Source organism: Sciurus vulgaris (genome assembly GCF_902686455.1).
Source record: "Sciurus vulgaris genome assembly, chromosome: 2".
Classification (NCBI taxonomy): domain Eukaryota; kingdom Metazoa; phylum Chordata; class Mammalia; order Rodentia; family Sciuridae; genus Sciurus; species Sciurus vulgaris.
In genome coordinates this window covers 200,856,542-200,872,963 of record NC_136462.1, presented here as the reverse complement: position 1 = coordinate 200,872,963, position 16,422 = coordinate 200,856,542, and the positions used below count along the sequence as shown (strand labels likewise).

Sequence of the window (16,422 nt, the reverse complement as noted above, 5' to 3'; positions counted from 1 at the left end):
CATCTGGGTGAACAGGTCACACTGGGCACCCAGTATGATTCTGGTCATGAGGGACAGAGACACAGGAATGGCTTTCCTGGCCTCACCCAGGCCAGTCTCCAGCACGCCTCCCTTTCTGTGTGTGCTTGACCCCTTCCAGATGAGGGTCTTGCTCTCTGCCTCTGTGTACCTCAGTTTCCTATCTGTACCTGCAAGGGGCACCCATCCCTGTCCTCAGGAGTGGAAGCTGCACAGGGTCATGGAGGGGCACCTGGAGCCATGTGGCACCTACCCAGTGTGAGCAGCCAAGGGCCAGGCTGCCAAGTGAGCAATTCTGTTTTTTTTTTTTGGAGCAGGGGAGGGTACCAGGGATTGAACTCAGGGTCACTCAACCACTGAGCCACACCCAAGCCCTATTTTGTATTTTATTTATAGACAGAATCTCACTGAATATCTTAGTGCTTTGCTTTTGCTGAGGCTGGCTTTGGACTCGCGAGCCTCCTGCCTCAGCCTCCCAAGCCTCCGGGATTACAGGCAGGCGCCACCGTGCCCAGCATGAGCGCATCATTTTAGCAGATGGATGGGCCTCCTTGTTTCAGGAAGGTGTGTTCAGCCTCAGCAGCAACCCTGGCCTCACACCATCAGATGCCAGTAGTGTCTCCAGGTGAGACAACCCAGTGTCTACAGACACTGCCACACAGTGTGCGTGGGGACAGTGTGCCTGAGGCTGGCACCATTAATCTAGGTAAGCACTACACACATTTTTAGGGGACATGCTTTGTGATGGAGGGAGGCCCAGGTGAGAGTCACAGTTGTGACATTGTCATGGCCCCAGCCTGGGTTCTGCAGAATGGAGGCCTGGACAGGCCCATCCAGTCCTCTGGGTCCTAGTGTCTTCCCAGGACCTTGGAATCAGCATTTCAACTGGGACACAAGTCTGTGTGGGGGCATAGCCAGGGAAAGGGCCAACTGGGCAACGGAGCACCTGGGCTTGGGGCCTCACTCCTAGGTCAGCGACTGGTCCTCCTGCATCTGTGTCAGTGCTGTGAGTAGGTCTTCACTAGAGAGCATGGATTTGGCCGATTCCACGTGCCCATGCAGCAGTGAGAGACTGTCCCCCCCCGGCCTCTGTTATCACTGTCTCCATTTCTTCAGGTCACAACAATCTACCATTTGAAAACCAGTCCAGACCCTCCTGACCTCATGTACCCCCAGCTTTGGCTACATTCTCTGCTCCTTTGAAAACTGAACTTATCAAACAGGTCTTCAGACTACATCTCTAACCCTGCCACCTACTCCCCCTTCCTCCCCCTGGTGAGGACTGACCCTCGCTGAGCCACAGCTTCCCTGCCCACTTGTTGCCTGGTCTCCATGCTGGTCACACATGTTCAGGCCCTGGTGAGTTCTGCCCTGTACCTAGCTGCCTGGGAGTCCAGCCTTGGTCCTCCTCCCCCTCCTCCCTCTCATGAGTCAATCCCATGCCTGGACATCTGGCTTCAGAATTCCCCCCATCCCTGGTGACCCTTAACTGCTCCCCTGAGCTCTGGACTCATAGCCACCCAGACATCTCCATCTGGAGGTCAAATAGGCATGACAAGACACACCCCCTCCCAGCTCTTGATTTCCCAGAACAAGCCCTCCCCGGGTGGCCACCCTCCCTCACTTGTCCAGCAGTAATTCAACTTGTGAATGTGATTGAACACCAGTGGGGTCCAGGAGCTGCAGCCATAGCCTGAAGCAAGACAGAACACCTCACCAGGCTTAGTGCCACCTGGCCCACCATGCAGCAGGACTGGGTGCCCACCAGGCCTTGTCTTCTCCTTTCTACACCTTTCACACCCAACGTGTGGTCAAGTTCTACAAACTCTACATCCAAAATATCTCAAAAACATCCACTTGATCCACTGAGAGTTGCCAGGACCTCTGTCTGGACCCCAGCCATGGTCCCCTGATGGCCCTAAGCTCCACCCTTCCTAAGCCCATCCCCTCTAGAGGGCCAGAGGGTAAATGTTTTCCGCGTGGATTATATGGTCTTTGCTGCAATTATAGTGTGTTGGTATGTAAAACTCTGGAAGGCATGGCCAATACAAATAGCTAAATCCCTCCTGACTTCTCACCAACATGGCCATGGGGTCACTTCTTACCCTCAGCACTGCCCAACAGAACTGTCTCCTCCTTGTGCAAAGGGTAGCCATTCACTGCAAGTGGTCACTGAACAATGGATGGGCTGATGTTCCTGGGGTGCTGGAACTTTTATTTTATTCTAATTTGCTCAGGTAACCAGTGGCTACTGCACTAGAGAGTAAATCTGGATCCTCTGGGAGTAAGTCCAGGATCCAGTGCACCCTTCCAGGCAGAGAGCGGGTGGGAGGCAGGTGCTGGACAGAGAGAGGGGGGCACCCTCTTGGCCTCCCTGCTGTGCCAGTCCCTTAGCAGCACCTGAAGGTCACACAGTCAGGGGCAGCATGCAGGATCGGGCCTGCAGCTTGCAGTTGAAAAGCTCCTGTTCAAGGCTGTAGAAAAGGCTCACATTCCAGAGCATTTCAGAAGCAGAGCAAAGTTTTATCTTCTACTTGGCTCTAGTTTGGGTGTGAATGCTGTGGTTAAGAGCAAACCACAGAGACAGGCATGGGGGTATATGCCTGTAATCCAGAGACAAAGGAGTATGAGGCAGGAGGATTGCAAGTTCAGGGTCAGTTTTAGCAACTTAGCAAGGCTCTAAGCAATTTAGCAAGACCTCATGTAATTAAAAAAAAAAAAAAAAAAAAAAAAAGAAAAAGAAACTCAAACCCCAGTTGTCTGTGCTGTGGCCTTGGGAGAATGACTTACCTCCCTGGGCCCGTTTTATGTACAATATATCAGACGGTCACAAGATAATTCAGTGCATGCAGAACATGCTCACCAGTGCCACTTCTTTTTATTAGTGTACTTGTGGGAACGCCAGGTGGGCCCTGCCCAGCCACACAGTACTGAATAGGATACTGTTCCCCGAATGTTAAAACGCCAGCTCCTCCCAAGAGTCACAGGGAGTGATTGGCCACTGGTGCTGCAGCATCTGAACCAGACCCAGAGAAATCATCTCCCAAACACAGAAGCCCAGCCACCCTGAATCACAATGACTGCCAGCCTCTTTGACGGCTGTCTCTTCCCAAGGTCTCTGCAGTGTCTGGACGCACTGTCCTGCACACACCGTGGTTGGGGCACATGCAAACAGCAGCCCAGGTTCAGGTGTTGCTACCCGGCTGAAGGGAAGCACCTGCCAGCCAGGGGTGGCCTTCCCACTTTCCAAGACCCCTCGCCCCAACCCAGGGAAGTTCATGGAAGGTTTGATTTTTATGAGAAGGAAGCTCACTTTCCTTGGCTTTCAAAAACCAGCCAATTGTCTGGAATAGCAGAGAGCACACTGGAGAGAGGCCAGGGCTCCAAGCGCAGACTGGCCCACAGGGCATCGCATGAATTGGCCCAAGGTCAGGGATAGAAGCTGGGCACTGCAATGACTCATTTGCTTGGGATCTGTTTCCTCTGCCATTGGGTGACATCTGTCTTTTACGAAATTAGTTTCAATGCAGAGGGCCTGGGTCCAGGTGTGGGCAGCTCCCTTGGGTGCTGAGACGTAGGATGTGAGAATGGGAGAGGACAGTACTGGACTAACGGTTGTCCTCCCAAGATCTGAAACAGGAGGCTTCAGAGACCTCAGGTCCTAACTTGCCAGCAGTGACTACCTCATTACCTCCATAGGCCCATCCCAAAGGTAAAAGTTAAGGCCAGGTCCCTAACCTTCCCAGAAGAGGACGCTAAGCAAGCCCACACAGAGAAGATCCCATCTGCAGGGGGGCCTTGCTCCACTCAGGCACTGTGGCCGGGTAAACAGGCCCTGTGGGGCCTCGACTTTGATGGTCCAAAAGAAATTTCACATGTGGATTGTGATTTTTTTTAAACATTCAAAAACATGTCAAGCCAACGTTTAAAACAGTGTTTACTACCTGTGCGTTGTCGACCTGTTCCCTCACTGAAGTGTCTCTGCAGGGCTGAGCTTCTAAATGCAGACCCAGAGCTGCTTGCCATGGACAACCCTCCTGGTACAGAACCAGGGCCTGCAGGGTGGGGCAAGATCACCGGCCGCCCCAGCTCAGTAGCAAGATGCAGGTGGCCCCACATCCAAGGACACACAGCCAGTAGGGGCACTGCCTCCCAGGGTGTGTCCATAGGCCACCAGAGACCACGTGTCCAAAAGCTAGTGACCATAAGGACAAGGGCAGTAATGATGGTTCAACACAAGACAGGCAAAACTTTTTGAGTGCCAGTGAGCACCAGGGCTGAGCGGGGTGTTTTCTGGGGATAGCCTGGTCAATTTGAGCAGCCCTGCGAGGTTCGTGTGACATTCTTACTTTATAGTTCATGAAACAAGCTCAGAGAGGTTACAGGACTTGCCTGTAGTCACACAGTATCCCACATCAGCCGCGGCCTGTGGTCAGAGACGGCGCCCTCACTGTCCCATCTGTCTTTGGGGGACTCACTCAGCCTGCCTGCCTCCTTTTCATCCTGGGACATGCTGGTCTCCTGGGGCTGTTTCCAGGATGAACAAGGGGACCTGGCCACAGACAAAGGGCAGCTGCCCACAGAGCACACACCCTGAACACAACTGTCCACGTAGCCATGATCACCGGGGGCGTGAGGACCCAACTGCGTCCCTAAGGAGTGAGCAGCCATCGGGAAGCGGAAGCTGGAGGTGGGGGCGTGGAGCCCCGTACTTCCTGCTTCAGAAGGTGGGTTCTGCTCTAAGTGAACTCACATAAGGAAACCCTCCTGCGAGCCTGGCGGAGACCCCTTGTGCTAAGCAATGAACGTAGACACTACTGAAATGTCTTCCCAGTCTGTCCCTGTGCCACCCCTGTGAAGTCACTCACGTCCCCAGGGGCTCAGGACCCACAAGGAGAAGCAGAGTGCACAGCAATGAACCTGCACCCCTCCCCCGTGCACGATGGGCGTCCCCCTGCCCACCCCCACCGCAGCACTCTGCAGGGAGAGCCACTGGCCAGCCTCGGGACTCTGGCTGCCTCAGGAAGCTGCCCGGGCACTGGGAGAGCTTTGCCCAGCCTCGTAGAAGGCCACGGATCTTCTACCCTGCTGTCCTGGGGTCAGCTGAAACGCCCCATCCCAGACACTCCCCCTTCAGAGTCTTCCCAAAAGTCCCACTGAGACCACAAAGACACATACTAGAAAGGTCACCCGTGAATGTGTTTAGCAACTCACAGCTGCGCCAGGCTTGGGAGGAGACAGGAACACAGTCCTTCTAAAGTTTACACCAGCTGTGTGGTGTGTGTGGCGGGACCAGGAGCAGCCGTCTGAGAACAGTGCTCCACGCCGGCTACGCCTGAGCCTGGTGGGGACCCCGGTCGCCACCCAGGCTAATGATCGTCCTAGGAGCAGCTCAGCCCGCAGGGTCTCTAGCCAGTACCTGCATTGTCCAAATGGGCGTCCGAAGGCAGTGGCTCATCTGGGGAAGCCTGGTCGGCCCCAGTGGCCAGGGGACTTCCTGGCTGAACGTCATTTGCAGTCAGCGTCTCCTGCTTGGGAGTGGACGGTTCGCTCTGTGTGGACTGGGGACCTCCGTCGGGGCTGCTCATTTTGCTTTCAGCATCTGCAAGGAAACTGAGCCGTCAGCCAGGCCACGCCTCTCTCCGATGTCCTTTTATTCCTGTGGAAGGACTTCCTGGGACTGTGCCATCCAGGCCCTGTGCCCGCCCTCCCTGGGGAGCTCCTCCCGTCATCTGTACTCCCAGACCAGCCCAGGCACCCCATGCACATCAGCCCCTGGTTTCCGTGTGCCCTCTATGACTCCAACCCCTGTGGGACACTGGATGAACCCCACCTACGTCCACCCTCTTGCACTGGGTCTTTGTGGTGCCCTATTCTGGTCCTGCCTGCTGCCTGCTGGCTTGCTTGGCTGGGGGTGCCAACTGGCTTTTTCTGAAAGTGCCTGCGGGGCTCTTACTTGCTCCCTCTTGCCCCTCGGCCCTCGCCCCAAGGACGGGCACCAGGAGGAGACCTGGGGCCACCCCAGACAGTGGAACAAACCCAGACTGCTGGGTGCCGCGGGCGGCAGGGTTACCACGTGCCACTAGCATGGTGACAGAATAGTTCCTTTCCTCACCGGCCATCAGGCTTGAGTCACCTATGGGGCGGACTCTTGCGATTACCTACTTTGTGCTTGGCAGGGGGAGGTTGGTTAGCAAGGTGCCACCCTTGCCTCCACACAGACTCTCAGCAGAGACTGCAGGGATGGCCACAGTGGTATCCGAGCCCAGGAAAGGGGCAGACCAAGGGTTCAGGGGCACAGAGGAGGGAATTTCTGGGCCAGGCAGCAGCCTTCCCAGGAGGGGTGACAAGAGGCCCCTAGGAGGCTTGAGGGAGGGCCTGGCCCTGGACTGACCTCCCTGATCCCCCAGAGCAGGCAGGCAGCAGGCCCTGCCCTACCTGAGCCGCCCCACGCCCTGTGTGGCCTGGGCAGCGGCCTGCACTTACAGGCACCCATGCCAGCTCCTAGAACAGGCCCATCACTGCTCTCAGGCCCATCTCCACCACCGTCACCCCCACAAAATAAGGTGGGCAGGACACGGACCTGGAAGGGCTGCTGTCTCCAGCATCATGAAGCCCCCACGTCCTTGCAGGTCTAGAGTCTCCCACTTGCTCAGCCACGTTGCTGGGTCCCTCTGGGTTGCACTCGGAGCGCCAGCCCAGAATCATACTCAATGAGAAGTTCATTCCCAAAATAGCCCTGGTGCCAGGCCGTTGCTAGGAGACGCTGGTTGGGGCTGTGGGGCGGGTGGCTCAGCCCTGCTCCTCTCACTCACGGCCGCAGGCTCCCTCTGGCCAGGCAGATCCACAGTGAGCAGCCGCCACAGACATGCACACGAGCGTGCACACCCAGGCAGGGAAGCACGTGTGTGCACCCATGCGTGTGCCTCTGTGTACAACATGACAAAGGGACCAGACTCCAACTGTTACTGTCCAGTCCCCAGGAGCCCGTGACTCCCAGGTCACTGCACACAGCACCCAGGTACACATCTCATGACAGGGTGTGACATTCCTTAAATTTTTTAAGAAACTGCAGAGTCAGTGCACACAGGAAGACAGAGGGAAGTCGTTCAGGGATAGGAGACTCTCCACACAGGTGACTGTGCAGGCTCCTGTCCTTTTGGGTTGGGCTGGGGACCTCCACACCAGAGAGTCTGCTCTGTCCTTGGTCACAGACGTTTTGGAGGAGGAGACAGGGTGGGGAAGGTCACCTTCCCCTTCCCAAGTGCGACTGACCCATGTCATTCATCTGCCTCACCATGCCGCAGACAGGCGTTCCAGGGTCCCAGCAGATGAGCAGACTGCAGGAAGGAGTGGCCCTGGGGGGTTCCTAGGACACACCCAGTGACAGCGTCAGAGAGCCTCTGCTGAGGACAGTGAAAGTCGTGTGGACGCAGCCCCCCACCCCGGGCCCAGTGCGCTCTGTCCTGCCAGCCCTGCCCGGGGCCCAGCTCGTACTGCCAGCTGCCCAGCTGCTGCTTGGGCAACCCCAGGGTGGTGGGCATGCATGCCTGTGTTCACCTGTCCTGTGTGCAAGCCACAGGACACTCTGGGGTTTGTCTGGCCAATGAAGCTCACATTTGAGTTCTTGGGGCCACCAAGGATGCTGGGCAGTACTCTCCCTGGGCCTCCCTGTCTGCAGGCCTGGCCACAAGGCAGGCAGGCTGAGTGTGGCAGCCGGCCACAGGGGGGCGCCCAAGGCCACATGTTGGTCTCTCCTTGCTGGGAGAAGGTGGTGGCTGAGGACTGGTTCATTAACCCAAACCCAGGAAAACCCAAGACACGGACTGCTCTCACCCTGGGGACAGGAGGCAGAGCCTCGGCCCTCACACCCCTCCCCTTCCCGGAGGTAGCAGAATGCTCCCCTGAACTGGGAGACACCCCAGGCTGCCAGCTGCCATCAATGTGGAAGGGCATCTTGGTGCCCCCAGCACCTGGACAAACTAAATAGGGACCTTGCCCTGTTTCCAGGGATTTCCTCAGAGGCCTCCAACATCTGAGTGTGTTCTGTACCTAGCTTATTGTGGCGGCAGGTCTACCAGAAGAATACGCCACAGAGAACTTAAGCCACCCCACCAGGGGCAGTCCTTGGGCTTCTGTCCATCCCGATGTGCCCAGGAGACACTCTGGCCTTGCTCACAGATAAGGGCAAGCTCACTGTGGCCCCCTTCGCCTGGGCCAGCACAGGCTCCCACAGCTGGGGTCCCCTGGGCAAGTCTGTCACCCAAGCCGGGTGGGGGGCAGGGAAGAGAAAGGCTTCTCATGCCCAGGCCTCTCTCCTACCCTCCAAGCCCACCCACTCAGGACTCCCCTTCACTGAGCCCTGGGCCTTGCTCCCTCGGGTTGGACACCCCCCACTTCCTGACCTCTTGCCTCTCAACCCTCCGGCGGGAAGCTGGAGTCAGCTGGGAGCTTCTGCAGGACTGGCCCACACAGGTCTGAGAAGGTCTCATTGAATGATGCCCAATAACAGGGGCCATCATGGCTGCCAGGTGATTCTCACGTGCAGCAGACTCTCGGAGCCAACCTGTGTCCCTCCTGCCCGCTGGACAAAGGCACAGCCCAGGCCTCTGACCAGGGGGCCCCGACTCCTGTTCTTAGGGTGCTCTGTGCCCTCCTGTGCCTTCCTCTTCTTGGTTCGGACTTTGTTTGAATCGTGGAATTCCCCAGTCTTGTGCCCCACAGGAGCGTGTGCCCTGGGAGAACACTACCTGCCCACCTGTATCCTCGGCAGCCAACATGGCAGACACCCACTGAGGCTCTGCACCCTTGATGGATCGTGCATGCTCACTCTCGGGGACAGAGATGGCCCTGGTGGCCACTCCTGCTCCTGCTGCACCATCGCTCAGCGAGAGGGAAAGAGCAGGCGGGGGTTGGAAAGGGCGCCCTGGCGCCCCGAGGCAGCCTCCGCCTATTCCCTGTGGCCCCAGGCTAAGAATGGATTCTATAGCTTCAAATGGTTGGGAAATAAGAAAAAACAGTTCGTGACTCATAAAAATTATTTGAAATTCAAATTTCTGCATCTATAAATAAAGGTTTATTGGCACACAGCCATGCCCACACACGTAGGTACCGTCCATGGCTATTTTTGCCCTGTGACAGCAGAGACGGGTGGTTGAGACTGACTGTAGGGTCCCTGCAAACCCAGGCAGGAGCTCGGCCCCCAAAGCACATATTAAAGGTATTAAGAGATTCAAAACAATCTGACTGTGGTGTGTTGATGGGGACTTTGGTAAGGGCATCAGGGTGAGGCCCTTGATTGGATTCTGGGGCCCTCCCAAGAGGGAGAGAGACCGGACAGACACAGAGGCTCTCTGCCTCCCTTGCCATGGAGCTCTGTGTGCCATCTGAGAACTCTGCTGGCAAGAAGGCCATCTCCAGAGCTGAGCCAACACTAGCACCTTGCCCTCTGACCTCCACGACGTGAGCTGGTAAACCTCCTTACACATTAGCCCGCCTGGGCATTTCAGCACGGTAACGTAAGGCAGACTGACGCAGCCCCACGGCCTAGAAGACTCAACACCTGACCCTTCCCACAAAGGTGGGCCCACCCTTGACCCGCAGACACTGCCACTGGCCTCTGTCCCCACTTCATCCAACACAATCATCTGACAAAAATTCAGAGTTTAAAAAATCAACTGCACTCCTCCTAAAAACTCTCCTCTTAACTCATTCAAAAATTAATTTTTGACAAGCATTGAATCTACATTTTTACATCTTCCTCATTCATCAAAACTAACATTTTTTTTGACTAGATGATGAACAGACTCATCGTTTCTCTTTCCCCTTTCCCTCCCCAAGATCCAGATAAAGCCTTTGGCAACATAATCTAAATGCCATAGTTTGGCACTTGGGTTCCATCCAAACTCAGAGTCCTGACTTGAATTTCAGAAATGAAACTCCACCAAATCCAAGTCCGAATAGAGCATGAAAGGTCCAAGTGCCAGGGACTCACGGTCAGGCTTTCCTTGCAGATGGGGGGTCCTGGTGGTGTCGAGGGATCTGGAGGACGCCACCCCCGACATGCACAATCGACCCCTCCACTATGAACCTCGGGAGGCAAAGGGTGGCAGAAGCCTGGGCCGCAGCCGGGTTTGTGAGCTACAGGCTGGTTGTACACAATCTGGATGGACTCCATGAGCTTCTCTCCTAATTTCTGGAGAAATTACTTGGACCAAATTGCAAAGGCGCTAGTCCTATTTTAAAGCAGGAAGGGGGAGGTAGGAATCAACACATTCATACAAACTTGAGGGAACTTGCTCTGGGGGGCTTCAGTGAGGGGGCAAGAGCTAGGTCCAGTGCTAAAGAGATTTCCAAGTAGTAGAGGGGTTGTGAAAACCCCTAACCAAGATTTCTCAGACTAGAAGGCACAAAGGGTGTCCGGATCTGAGCCGGGTGCCCGACACCAGTTGAAATCCCTCATGAAAAGGAAACTTGGAAACTAAAGGATTCTGTTCAATTAATGTGCTGGCAATAATGATCAGCCTTGTGTAAACAGAGGGCCACGTGCACACCACCGAGATGGAACCTGCTGGACAGACTGGGGGACCACAGCCCTCACCTGCACCCCAAAGATGAGGCAGTGCACACTGGGCACAACCATGTGTGCCAAACGCTTGCTACATGGAAGCGGTGGCAGAAGTAGGGACAACTTGCCCAAACTGGGGCTGGGAAAACGTAGAACAATCCAAACCCACGCTACCATTTTGGAGGAGCCAAGAGGAGCCTGGACCCCCCTCCTCACCCTGCTGCCAGACATCCCCAGGAAAGGGTGTGCGTCCCAGTGGCTGGGAGGTGCCCTTCTGCTCCCTGAGGGCCACTGCTGCCCTTGGTCCCGACTCTGGGGCATTTCTCCAACCTCGGAGGCTGCAAACCCCACATCTGGCCACAGGACGCCTCTGACGTTCATTCTGTCCTGAGGGGCTTCCCAGGTGGCTGCCTGGCTGGGTGCCCGGCACAGCGACCCCCACCCAGTGCCCCCCCTACTCACCCTGCTCCATCATCTCCAGAAGCCCCTGCTTGATGAGCTCCTCGCGGCCCTGCCTGCTGGACATCTTCTTCTCCAGGGCTGCACGGACACAAATGTCCATGTGAGTCACGGACGGGGACCTCACAGGGCCATCCAGGTCACAGCAATGCCCACCTCAGGTTTCACAGACAGTGGGATGGCAGGTGCCTGGCATGCAGGGCCTGGTTCGCCGGCAGGAGAGGAAGCTGTTCCACATGCCCAAGCAACCTGCGGAGCGGTGTGCCTGACGGCCAGAGCAGCAGCCTCTCCTGTGACTCACCTGTGTCACCTGCACACACTACACCCTCCTCTGAACCAACCCCACCCCCGTCAACCCCCAGCTTACCAGCTGGGGAACGAGGCCCCCGCTGCCCCCAGTGCCCCGGGGACCTGTCTGTAGTGAGGCTGGCTCATGTTAGCCTCTGCTAAGGACCCCTGCTAAGACCCCACCCTTAGTGTCACCTTAGCCTCTGCTGAGGACCCCTGCTAAGACCCCACCCTTAATGTCTGTCTGCACACTCTTCCGAGCATCTCTCCTTGGGGTGGGGGTGATTCTCTAGCAGACCCAGGTCAGCAGACTCCAAAGAATTCCCCAGAGGGGCAGGGCGGGAGGGAGGGGGTCAGTCTCAGGTCCCTCCCCTGACCCCGACTCACCAAATTGCACCCGTTCCTCCGTCAGGATGGCCGGGTACCCAGCCCAGGGCAGAACCCATTCCCGCAGCTCAAGGGCTGTCCCAACGGCTCCGGGCAGTCTCCACCCACTCCCGGATCCCCCTTTCCCTTTCCATTTGCCTACAGGTGAACCCCCGTTTCCAAACACAGTTACGTAATCACTGGGCTGCTCGCTCTGGAAGATCAAGGTGCCTGCTCTCGAGCAGATGGCGAAGCCCGCAGGCTCCCCTCGCGCAGCGTGCTGGGCCGCCAGGTGTTCAGGACAAGCAGGGCGGCCGCTTCACCCAGCTCATTGACAAGCGGAGGCGGCAGAGGCAACCAGGTGAGGACAATGGATTGGTTAATTTCTACCTGGGCAGGGTTAGGTGCTGGAGGCCCCCAGGGGGCAAGGCCAAGTCAGCCACCTTCAAGGACCTGAGGTCTGGGTGCAGCGAGGACACCAGGAATCCCACACAGTGCCAACCCAGGAGGAGCGCCTACCGCGCCCAGGCAGCAGCAGTCAGACCACACACTGGGCAGGATGGACAACACCTGTCTACAGGTGGGAGCGTGCTGGGGGAGGGGTCCTGGGGGTCCTCTGGGGAAAGCAGCGTATCTGGGGCTGCCAGGGTATAGGTCGAGCAGGGAACCAAACGCAGCAGGGAGAGGCGTTTTCCAGAAGGGAACATAGATTCTGTGTCTCAGCAGGTCCAGATGCTGGATGTGTGGCCAACGCCGGCACCCTGAACTCTGAGCTTGGGGGTGTAATGGAGATGGTGTGACACACACCCCCGACAGAGGGGCTCTGAGCCCAGCAGCGACTCGGCTGCTCCCTGTGGCCAGGTGTGGACATAGGACTTCGCCTCCACTGTCTCTGGGTCCTTCCAAAGACCCAAAGAGGCAGCTGGGTGGGGGGAGGTCTGTCCCCCAGGGGGTGGGGACATCAGTCCTTCAAAGTGGGGGAGCAGGCTGGAGGCACCCACCGGGGCAGACGGCTCGGATGCCACCTCTTGTTCTGCAACCGGTGTTGGCAGGAGCCCCTGAGCCCCGCCTGGCCCTGCCCCCGTCTTCACTGCATCTCCTCCCGACCACGTCACCTGCGACGTCAGGGATTCGACCCACTGAATCAAATACCCCATATACATTGAGGGGATGCTGCAGGTATTACCCTTGAGACCCTTCATGTCCTCCCAGGGTCCCTGGAGTACCCTGACACCTCAACACAGCACTGGGGGGAGCCACAGGGCCCGGGGTCCTCACGGTTGAAGGCAATGAGCCCAGGAGGTCAGGCCTCCCAAGGCTGGGCCTCTGCACTGTGCGCACGGCAGGTCTGCATCTCCCGTGTCCTGTGCACCCAGCACACAGGAGGGGCTGGGGAGTCGTCAATGATGACACCTGTTTCTTTTCATTCTTGGCAGAGAGAAATCGTTGGTCGACCTCTTCATTAAAAAGTAATTGAGCCAGGTGCGGTGGCACATGCCTGTCATCCCAGCGACTCGGGAGGGGGGGGCAGGAGGACGGCAAGTTCAAAGCCAGCCTCGGCAAAAGTGAGGTGCTAAGCAGCTCAGTGAGACCCTGTCTCTAAATAAAATGCAAAACAGGGCTGGGATGTGGCTCAGTGGTCAAGTGCTCTGAGTTCAAGCTCCAGACCAAAAAGAAATAAATAGAGGAATTAAAAAGTAATTTCACAGACTGAAAACGAGGGTGAGGGTCTCCGCAGCCACAGTGCCCACCCCAGGGCATGCTGACTTTGTCCCCACCACCTCCAAGTCCTGGAGTCTGTGCCGGGGAGCAAAGTGGAGCCCAGAGTGGCAGAGGCAATGGCCAGGGGTGGCCCTCACCAGGCTCCCTGAGGCCCAGGACCAGCTCCCCAGAGCAGTAACCTTGCACATGGCCCCCGGCCAGCTCGTGGCAAGCAGCCCAGACAGTGGCCTCTGGGGACTGCAGTGCTGGGCTCCTTCAGGTGTCCAGCCAGAGCCTCTCCTGCCCAGAGCACGTCCTGGCCCTGAGGGACTGCCTTCCCCAGGCCCCGCCTGTTTCCTCACCCCTTGGCGGGCAGGATCACACAACAGGGCTGCCCCTGCAGGGGGGGCACAGTGCTCTGTTGACACCTGGTCTCTTGGGTCTTGTCATCACCTTGGGGCCACCTGCCTGTGGTGGGTTCCGTGGAGGAAGGGGCAATGGGACAACCCGGCGCAACCCAACTTCCCACAGAGCTGGGACTGGCAAGGTGTGTGGCAAGGATGCAGCCTGAGTGAGTGTGGGAACCTTCTGGATCCTTTGGTGGGAGGCACTGGGACAGGTGTACCTAGTCAGAGCAGAGGCACTGGAGTAGATTGGCTTTGTCTTCCCACAAGAAGAGCAACCTGAAGGTGTTGAGGCCCCTCAATGTGGCCTCCACCTCAGAATCACCTAGGGAGCTCCTAGAAACAGTTAGGTCTAACCCAGGTCTGTCACACCCAGGCCTCTGCCTACTTCATCCAGGTGAGATTATGGGCGTGGGAGGGCGAGGACCATGGTGGAATCTGGTGGGCTGTGCGCTTGCTGCTGGGCTCCAGCGTGATGGCCCAGTCCAGCCTCGCCCTGCACTGAGTCAGAGCCCCTTAGCAAGGCCCCAGTGACTGTGTGTACCTTGGGTCTGGGCATGTGTCTCTTTGTGGTGACCCCAGCAAGGTGGCTGCTTAAGGGAGGTGCCCAGAGGGAGGCTGAGCAGCTTCTGGTCCTCAGAGGCCCTCCTGAGAGGGAGCCGGGGAGACAGTTCCATGCAGCCCTGGGGGGCTGCCCCAGCCAGAGCTCGGGGGCCCTCCCGGGCCTTACCTGAAGTTGTCTGCTTCAGTTTTTCATTTTTCTTTTTCCTCCATTTCCAAGGCTTGAAGATCCTGCCCAGGGTGGCCAGTTTGCTGTTCCTCCGCACGGGGGGAGTTCGAATCCCTGAGACCAGATACTCAGAACGCACGGGGGGAGTTTGGTCCATCTCATCTGGAAGATCAAACCAAGGGAGGGTCTCAAGCGGCCCCCATGCTACCTGGCTGCTGGGGACCCAGCAACTCCCTCACCGCGAGGGGCTACCAGTGAGTCCCAAAGCCTAGAGCACAGGAGGGTCATCAAAGCAGTGGACACTCTGGGGCTCCTGATAGGTGCACACACAGGGCAGTGCCAGCTCACACGTGGGCACACTCCATTCCCCTTCTGTGGGGACACTCCCTCTGAGCTCCCCACAGCCATGGGCTGCCCTCTCCCAATTCTGCCTTCCACCATGGTGATTAAAGACTGCCTGACTCTACCATGAGACATCCCCTGCCCCAGGGCCTTTGCTCATGCTGTGCTTGCCATCCATGCTGCTCTTTCTCCCAGCTTTTCTCTGTTCCATAAACTAGCTCCTCCAGGAAGCCTTTTACCAGAGCCAGACCTTTGTCTTCCACTCCTGAGGCCATCTGTGCAGGCAAAGGAGCTACAGGTCCCACTGGGCACGCCTTCTGCCAGACTGTCAGCTCCCCAAGGACAGAATGCAGGCCTAGCACAGCTGCAGACCCCGGACAGGGCCTGCCCATCGGATGCCTCAGCAAACAGCTGCAGAAGGAGCCAGTCCATGAATGGACAGAAGGAAGTGGTGGCCTTTCCATCCCCTCCTTGCTGGAGAAACTAGGCCACGTTGGTAGATTCTGTGGGACATATACAGATGGATGTCCCAGAGAGCTGCTGGCAGGGTGGCTCCTTAGGCAAGAGACTGGCGGCAGTCCCCACGTCCTTCCCTAGCAATGGGCCAAGGAGTGGTCCTTCACCTGGGGTCCACTGCTGGGTCAGAACGGCCAGCGTGTGCGAGGGGCTGTGTGCAGCACGTGCTGGCACGTGCACACGGGGGGCACTGGGAAGGGAGACGGCGCCTCAGCACGGCGGCTGCGGGAAGTCGAGTTAGAAACGGAAGTTCAGCTAGTGGAGTGGCGGAGTTGGAGGAAAACTCAGGGCATGACCAGCGTGGCCTCCAGCTGCTCAGTGTGGACGCCATCCCATCGACCGACGCAGTCTGGAACAGTCCAGGCCACCACTGTGGCAAATCCTCCTGAGACAGGGAAGGGACGTTCCCTCCAATAGTGACAAGGGCCCGAGTCCCACCCAGGCTCCCGATCAAGCTCCCAGTGTCCTTTGGGTGGAAGTCCCAGGCCTGCGCGTGAGCCCAACCTTGTCCAGGGTCGCCCCGCACACACACTCCTGCCTGAGTCCCTGCAGCCTTCCACACCCAGGTGAAGTCACCTGATGGCCACCTGTGAGAAGGGCTGGGACCTCTGACCTCTGACCTCTGCAGGTCCCAGAGTTCCCCAAGCAGAGGGGCTGGGGAGCAGGGAAGGACAGTGCCTGACAGGTTTGGCAGCAGAAGGGAGAACGGGTTTCAGACCCTTCCACCTCCTCCCTCCGGCCGAGGCCTCCTGCTCCACCTGCTGCCCCTCCCAGCCTGTCACGGCCCATCCTGATTCCAGGCTGTGCGGAGTTCGGCTTGGGAAAAGCCAGTGAGCAAAAAGCATCTGAAGGCCCCTGGGGCAGTGGCCTCTGTGCCCAGTGACAGCAGACCCGGCCGGCAGACTCTGGAGCTCCCGCAGCTTGTGACTTCCAGAGGACTGCCGCTCGAGGGCCCAGGCCTGTGGGCAGGCCACTCCGCCCGCCTGAGTCAGTTTCTACAACTGTAAACTAAAAAGCACCCTGCGGGTAGG

General features: G+C 57.7%; 1 protein-coding gene across 3 annotated transcripts in view; it reads right to left on the bottom strand.

Moving 5' to 3' along the window:
• PHACTR3 (phosphatase and actin regulator 3) overlaps window positions 1-16,422 on the bottom strand; it is a 202,731-nt gene that overhangs the window by 68,110 nt on the left and 118,199 nt on the right. For all 3 annotated transcript variants that reach the window (XM_079129648.1, XM_079129647.1, XM_079129649.1), the window contains exons 2-4: window positions 14,534-14,695; window positions 11,048-11,125; window positions 5,438-5,620 (exon numbers count right to left, since the gene is read on the bottom strand). In XM_079129648.1, coding sequence (XP_078985774.1) covers window positions 5,438-5,620; window positions 11,048-11,125; window positions 14,534-14,695 — 423 coding nt within the window. The remainder of the gene's footprint in view (window positions 1-5,437; window positions 5,621-11,047; window positions 11,126-14,533; window positions 14,696-16,422) is intronic.